Source organism: Penaeus monodon, chromosome 12 (assembly GCF_015228065.2).
Source record: "Penaeus monodon isolate SGIC_2016 chromosome 12, NSTDA_Pmon_1, whole genome shotgun sequence".
NCBI lineage: Eukaryota > Metazoa > Arthropoda > Malacostraca > Decapoda > Penaeidae > Penaeus > Penaeus monodon.
Genome location: NC_051397.1, coordinates 9330964 through 9338463, shown reverse-complemented (window position 1 = coordinate 9338463; position 7500 = coordinate 9330964). Strand labels below are relative to the sequence as shown.

The window sequence follows — 7500 nt, the reverse complement described above, 5'->3', positions numbered from 1 at the left end:
TATATATATATTTTTTTGTGTGTGGTGTTTTGTTGTGTGTGTATGATGTATGTATGTATGTATGTATGATGTATGTATGTATGTATTTTGTATGTATGTATGTATGTATTTGTATGTATGTATGTATATGTATATGTATATGTATATTTTATATATAGATATAATTTTATATATATATATATAAATTAAATTTTATATGTATAAAATGTATATATATAATATATATTATATAATATATATATTTTATATATATATATAAATATTTTATATGTATATATATATATTATATATATATATATTTTATATATAAAATATATAGATATTATATATATATATATATCTTCTTTCTTTTAACGGTAGGTTCATGTCTGAGCCCCCGTGGTCACAGCATGATACTTAATTGGGTTTTCATGTTGTGATGCTCTTGGAGTGAGTACATGGTAGGGTCCCCCGTTCCTTTCCCCGGAGAGTGCCAGTGTTACCTTTTAGGTAATCATTCTCTCTATTTTATCCGGGCTTTGGGGCCAGCACTGACTTTGGGGTTTGGGTTGGCCACCCAGTGGCTAGGTAGGCAATCGAGGTGAAGTTTCCTTTCCAAGGGAACAACGCGCCGCCGGTGACTCGAAACCCCGGGAACTCAGATTGCTGTCGTGACAGTGTTGAGTTTGACGCTCTAACCATTCGGCCACCGCGGCCTTATATATATATATTATATATATATATAATATATATATAATATATATATATTATATATAATATATATATATATATATATCACACATACATACATACATACATACATACATACACATACATACATACACATACATACATACATACATACATACACACACACACACACACACACACACACACACACACACACCACACACACACACACACACACACACACACACACACACACACACAAACAAACATGCACACATCAAAATAACCCATTTCCCTCCCCAGGCTGTACTTCAACAAGAATCGCCGCATCCTGAAGCCGGCAGAGATCGTGGACCTGTTGAAGGGAGTGATGGTGCTCGTCTGCTGTTACTTGATGGGATATATTGACTCCTCTGTTTGTTATCACATCATCAAGACACAGTCCACCATCAAACTGTACTTGTTCTTCAATATGCTAGAGATAGCTGACAGGTGAGTGGCTATTTAAAGAAGTCAAAGTACCTGCTTTTTTTCTACTTTCTTTTTCTCTTTCTATGTGTTTTTCACTCCTTTTCTTTTTCTTTCTCTTCTTTTTTTCTTCCTCCTCCTCCTCTCCCTCTTTCTCCTTCTTTTTCTCCTCCTTCTCCTTCTTCTTCTTCTTCACCAACTCTTCAATTTTCTCCTCCATCTACACTACCTCCATCATTTACATCACCACCACTGCAACCACTATCATCTCTACCTTCATCTCCACCTCAGTCACCGCCATCTCTACCTCGACCACCTCCACTCTACCTTGAACACCTCCATTATTTGCCAAAAAATCTAGATTATTAAAGTTAAAAAGTAAAGTTGGCTGAATATAATTTCCTCTTTTACACAGACTCATGTCAGCCTTTGGCCAAGACACCCTCGATGCTCTCTTCTGGACAGCGACAGAACCCCGAGGCAAGAAGCGGGAACACTTTGGGGTCCTGTTCCACTTGATTGTTGCAACAGCTTATGTTGCTTTGCATTCAACCATTGTCCTGCTACAAGCTCTGACACTCAATGTTGCTATCAATTCGGACAACAAAGGCTTGTTGACTATCGTTATCTCAAACAATGTAAGTATCTGTTAAAAGTTTATTTCAGAATAACTGTCAAATGAAATTATATCCTTCCTCTCTCTCTCTCTCTCTCTCTCTCTCTCTCTCTCTCTCTCTCTCTCTCCTCTCTCTCCCCTCTCTCTCTCTCTCTTCTCTCTCTCTCTCTGTCTCTCTCTCTCTCTGTCTCTCTCTCTCTCGTCTCTCTCTCTCTCTTTTCTCTCCTTTCTCTCATCTCTCTCTCTCTCTCTCTCTCTCTCTCTCTCTCTTCTCTCTCTCTCTCTCTCTCTCTCTCTCTCTCTCTCTCTCTCTCTCTGAAATGAGAAAATAAGTGTCCATGGTATAGATGTCAAAATATCTGAAATTGATATCCCTTAGCTCTTATGATAGTATTATTATCATTGTTTACACTTCACTTTTTTTTCAATAATCAGTTTTTTGTAATGCAAATGCATTTATTGTTATTTCAGGGTTTCAATTACATTGATGTTTCCTAAAATTATTTCATGGTTTTGAGTTAGTTTAGTTCCCAATTTATAAAATTTCAGAAGGATATTGATTTTTACCTCATTAGATCGGATGATGTAATTGCCACATCATGAAAACATTTGGCTGAGAGCTGGGTGACAGAAATATACCATCATTTAAAAAAATATATGGCTGCGGGCCAGAGTGATGAGAATATTCCATCATAAAAAATTAGTTTGAAAGCCTCCATGCTGTTGGAGGAAGATTAGACGAGTAAATGAGGATGGAATGTACCATCCATGAGCTGTGGCTGGAAGAGCTCCAGCTCCAGGGTTGACACTGTGTCCCTGTTCAGGATCCCATATGGCAGCACAGGGTGTGTTACAGAAAATTTTATAATATGGAAGTTTTATTTGTTAATGTTAGAGAGATGATAAGGTGTCTGTGAAAGGAACACAATCTATTACCATGTGAATATACCTTGGCAAATGACAAATACAGACATGGAATATAGCAAAAAAGCAAAAAACACTTATGCAAAAGAAATAATAACATGGCAAAGGGGGAGGCAAGGAATCTTCACATTGCACGCAAGTGTTTGTGAAGGCTGAGCCACACACCTGGAAGAGTTGCCACCCAAGTAAGCCTAATGTTAAGATTTCGAGCCACATGTGTGCTGTGAGACACCAGGATCCAATGGGTAATGTTGGATAGCATCTAGTCACATCATTGTTTCCTATGCTTTTAATTTTTCTCTTGGGTGGCTGACTGTGCACTAAGCCCAGTGCATGACTCAGTATGACACAGGGAAATCCTGTCATGAGTGAGTTAAAAGGTCAAATACAGTAATTTGTCTCTCAGATATGTTGTCCACCCAAACAAAATAAGGTAAAAGTTGTTCCTCCCCAAATTGTCAAATTATTCATAATTATGAATGTTCAGATTAGAACAATTTGGCCAGAAATAGTTACTAAAGTAGACAAAAAAAATGATAACTCATTCTGCATAAACATGAAGTTCTGAACATTGCTGTCCTTTAGGGGTGAAAGTGAGAATTGCAAAAGGATGGAGATTCAGTAAACAAAATGGACAAAAGCCTGGTAATCAAAACTTCTAAGAAGAAGAAGTAAATTCTTTTAACCAAGTGTAGAAACTGTAATAATTTGAGTTGCTGAAAATTCAAATCTGACTATAATTTCACCTAAAAGGAAAGGATGGAGAGTACACAAGGTTGTTCATTTACTGTTAAGGGCATCATCACAGTGAAGGAGAATTTAGATTGATAGCAAGATTGATCCTCAAAGGAACAATACAGAAAAGAGGGGGGGGGGGATCAATAGTACTACTGCAACATAGAGGCGAAGACACATTGGCAATGAGTAATGACAGGTTGATGTTGATAATTACTTGATAATTTATAGGTTGCTGAGGATGATTGTTTCAAATATAGCATTTTTTTTCCCACAGGTTGCCTTTATCCAATTAATACCAACCTCTGAAGTGTAATTTTGCCCCAGTAAAAAGAAATACATGTAAATCAACTAATATAAAATAATCACAATGAATTCTTCAATTAATCTTTCAGTTTGTAGAGCTGAAAGGAGCTGTTTTCAAGAAGTTTGACAGGAACAACCTTCTCCAAATATCGTGCAGCGACGTGCGAGAGAGGTTCCACATCTGTGTTCTCCTCTTGGTGGTTGTAATTCAAACCATGAAGGAGTACGCATGGAAGGAAGGTACATTTTCTTTCCAGTTTGGTTTGCACTCTAAGAAAGGAGGTAGCTATAGCCTTTGTGTCGTGATTATTATACTCCTTTTAGTTTTTTCTCGTTTGGTATTTTGTGTGTTTATTGGTAGGTTGCTTGATTAGTTTCTTCATTTCCTTAAGATCACAAGAAAAATAGTTTTAGGTAGACATATTTATAATTGCTTGTAAGTATGATTATGATCACAAATGTAAACAAAAATGACTATGTTGTGCATAAGCAAGTTATTAGGATTTTATGACAGTCCAGTTTTCTATGCAAAATGTTTATATTACTTTGAAATGTATATACGTCTATCTCAGGGACTTTTTAAATTCTCGGTAATCAAAATCTCTCCGTATAGATATTATTATTCTGTTTGATAATATGTGTTCCATCGAAACATGGATTTTAAGCTAATGATCTTGTTTTCTTTTTAATAGTAATTATAATATTGTGTGTTATAGTAACCACAAGTGAGAGCTCAGTTGATTTGCAATGTCAAGCAGTTTATAGTGAAAAGTCAGTGCTATACAGTAACTATTAATCCTTTGCTGTTTTTCATTTTAATTCATGATTATGAGCATTGAAACATTATTGATGGAAGGGACTATACAAGATTTTTAGGATTTTGCAAAGAAAATCAGTTTTTCTTGTTTTTTGTTTTTTTCGTACTCTCTCTATACAAAGAATACAGCTTATATTGAAGAAGGAACTGTAGAAGCACTGTTTTGCTCAAACATTATTTATTAATAATATATTTTAATATTGTAACTACACCAACATAGATGTGTGCGTGCGTGCGTGCATGCATGTGTGTCAACCATATTCTAAACAACAAACCTAAGGCCACAATGCCCTCACACCACTCTTCCATAACTATAAGCTCAGCCTCCCCCTTTGTGCATAGCTGGGGTCCAAATCACTTGCAATATCAGTGAAGCACAACTCCCAAACACTAGATACTGTTTATAATGTGACTTCTGTATGACAGTGTTGAAAATTGGGAACCTGAAAGTTGAAAGACCTTCAAGGATTAACACTTTTGATATGACATTAAGAAATGTTAAACACGGACAACATTCTGGTTGACGTCAATGAAACATTTCTTATACTGGAGTTGTAATCCTCATATTGACAAATAAGAGTTAGTGATAGATGTCTAGGTTATATACACTTTGTAGATTAGGTTAAAGTGCCTTCTGCAGATATAGTAGCATCACTGAAGGTATGATTCTGTGAGTAAACCTGTTGTTTTAAGTCTTTTGTGATTTTTTTGAAATTTACTAGCCATATTATCTGACTGTTTGTGAAAGAGTTATACATTATTTTCAATTCAACCAGTATTCCATAAATTATTGTCTCATTTCATCACCTTAATTCCAGAACGTTTTTGGATTTTGCTGCCTGATTGCTTACTGGTTTGCGGCACTGAAGTACTGGTGGACTGGCTGAAGCATGCATTCATAACAAGGTTCAATGACATTGCTGCAGATGCGTACAAGGATTACACAGTTCTTCTGGCTTCTGACCTCATCATGTGCAAGCAGAAATATGTGCGTTTTTATTGTATTATGTTTCTATAAGGACATATAAGATGTTTGTGATAAGATATTCATATTAATAATTTAATTATGATTGAAGTTCTCCAAGAGCAATGTGCACTCAGTTTTACTTCCATAGATTGATTAGTTGATTGAACTTTAGTAATTTGATTATAATCAGAGACTTTCATATGGTTACTGTATTCATTTTTTACCCAGATGTCGCCAGCGATGGCGTGTATGTACATGTCATACCCACCCACTGTGGGTTTTGGAAATATTCTTTTATACCACTATTAGCAATGTTAATGACATTATAATACTTATAATGTCTATAATAATGATTTCAATATCAATGAAATTATAAGGTTTACAATTGATTCCTTGGTGGCTGAGCACTTGGTGCTGTTTACTCTTAGAAACATATCACAAAAGAAAACAAAAATCAGAATTGCATTTACCCAGAAGCTGGGTTAATATCCTCTTCCCTAGTCTTTTTATCACTATTCAGCAATAATTATGTGCAATTTTTCATAACTGACACATCTTTCTATAAAACTATTGCAGGCATATTCTGACCACAGCGACCTTGTGGCTCGTAGGATGGGTTTCATTCCTCTCCCACTCGGAGTTGTGATGTACAGGATCCTAAGTCAGTCCATACGCCTCAGCAACCCTGCATCCTATCTTATCCTGCTCATTGGATTCTTATGCCTTTTATCCTTCAGGTAATTCTTTGATATGAATTTACACATTCTGTATTATATGATAGTCCTTTGTGTTTTATGTATTGGTATTGGATTGATGGAAATTGGTAAATATATGTTGAAATAGATTGTCTATGACATGGTCTCTACTTGATGTATCTTTCTGCAGGGTTCTCAATGGCATAATTATTCTGGGGAAAGCTTGTCAGCTCATAGAGAGTGCTGAGAAACGATCTGCAGGAAGTACATCTACTACTGAGAGTACTGATAAGAAGAAGGAAAGTGACACTTTCATCAGTGGTGCAAAAGTCAACCAGAACAAAGAAGAGCCTTTGAAAGTGGAAGCTGCTACTAGCCCTATCAGAGGATGGAGCCTTCCACCTCCCTTGTCAACAGTGAGGGACAAACTCACACCCAAGTCCCTTACCCCAACACCTGAAATGACAACACCAGTATCTGCTTCCATGGGCTCAACTCCATCGTCAACAGGTCCTCCAAGAAGCGGTTCCCTGGATTTTCTGGGAGAGTCTAAGAAGGGTCTTATGGCCAATAGTATGGTTAATCTGTCCAGTGTAGGGATCAATGAAGGACCCTACACGAGCGATGTGACCCGTCAGTACTGGCTTCAGCATTCACTAGAGAGCATAGTCTCTGCAGACAGCTCAGACCTTGTTGACAGCTCCTTGGAACAGCAGCCATCATCACAGCCTCAAACACCTTGTGTGTCTTCAGTAGTTGGTGTTACTCCAATACCAGAAGATCAAACAGAAAGAATTCAGGCCTTAGAAGAGAGCTCAAAGACCAGTCCTTCAAAAAATATGGATGTAGAAATACTCCCCGAGGAAGTGAGAAAGGCTAAGAGACCTCCTTTCTTGTCCTGTGATTCCTTAAGATACCGAGGTTCCACTGACACCGGGGACTTGTTATGAATTGGTAGTTATCTTCTGTTTTTTGTTTATTATTATTATTATTGGAGACTTTGGTACAAATGTTTATTCACCCTATAGTTTGAGATGGACCAAAATTTCTTGGATGCAGAACTTACAGATTGAAAAGTATAACATTTTTAAATACCTGGCTGTTATTATGCTCTGATCTGAGGTTCTCATTTTGTACATGTAAATAGTTAATATTCTAAGTTCAAAGGAGCTCAGATAGTCCTAATATATATGAAATGATATTCTGCATAAAGTTTTAAAGAGTAACTGATTTCTAAGCAGCCTTCTTTTATACATCACTTACCCTGAGCATTGATTTTAGAATACTGTTGCAGATATTAAGC

General features: G+C 36.5%; 1 protein-coding gene across 2 annotated transcripts in view; it reads left to right on the top strand.

The window, feature by feature from the left end:
• The window catches only part of LOC119579262 (transmembrane anterior posterior transformation protein 1 homolog), a 19221-nt gene that overhangs the window by 9461 nt on the left and 2260 nt on the right, over window positions 1–7500 (top strand). For both annotated transcript variants that reach the window (XM_037927001.1, XM_037927002.1), the window contains exons 4-9: window positions 973–1161; window positions 1553–1775; window positions 3808–3958; window positions 5354–5523; window positions 6079–6239; window positions 6388–7500. The exon at window positions 6388–7500 is cut by the window's right edge. In XM_037927001.1, coding sequence (XP_037782929.1) covers window positions 973–1161; window positions 1553–1775; window positions 3808–3958; window positions 5354–5523; window positions 6079–6239; window positions 6388–7147 — 1654 coding nt within the window. In that variant the 3' untranslated portion in view covers window positions 7148–7500. The remainder of the gene's footprint in view (window positions 1–972; window positions 1162–1552; window positions 1776–3807; window positions 3959–5353; window positions 5524–6078; window positions 6240–6387) is intronic.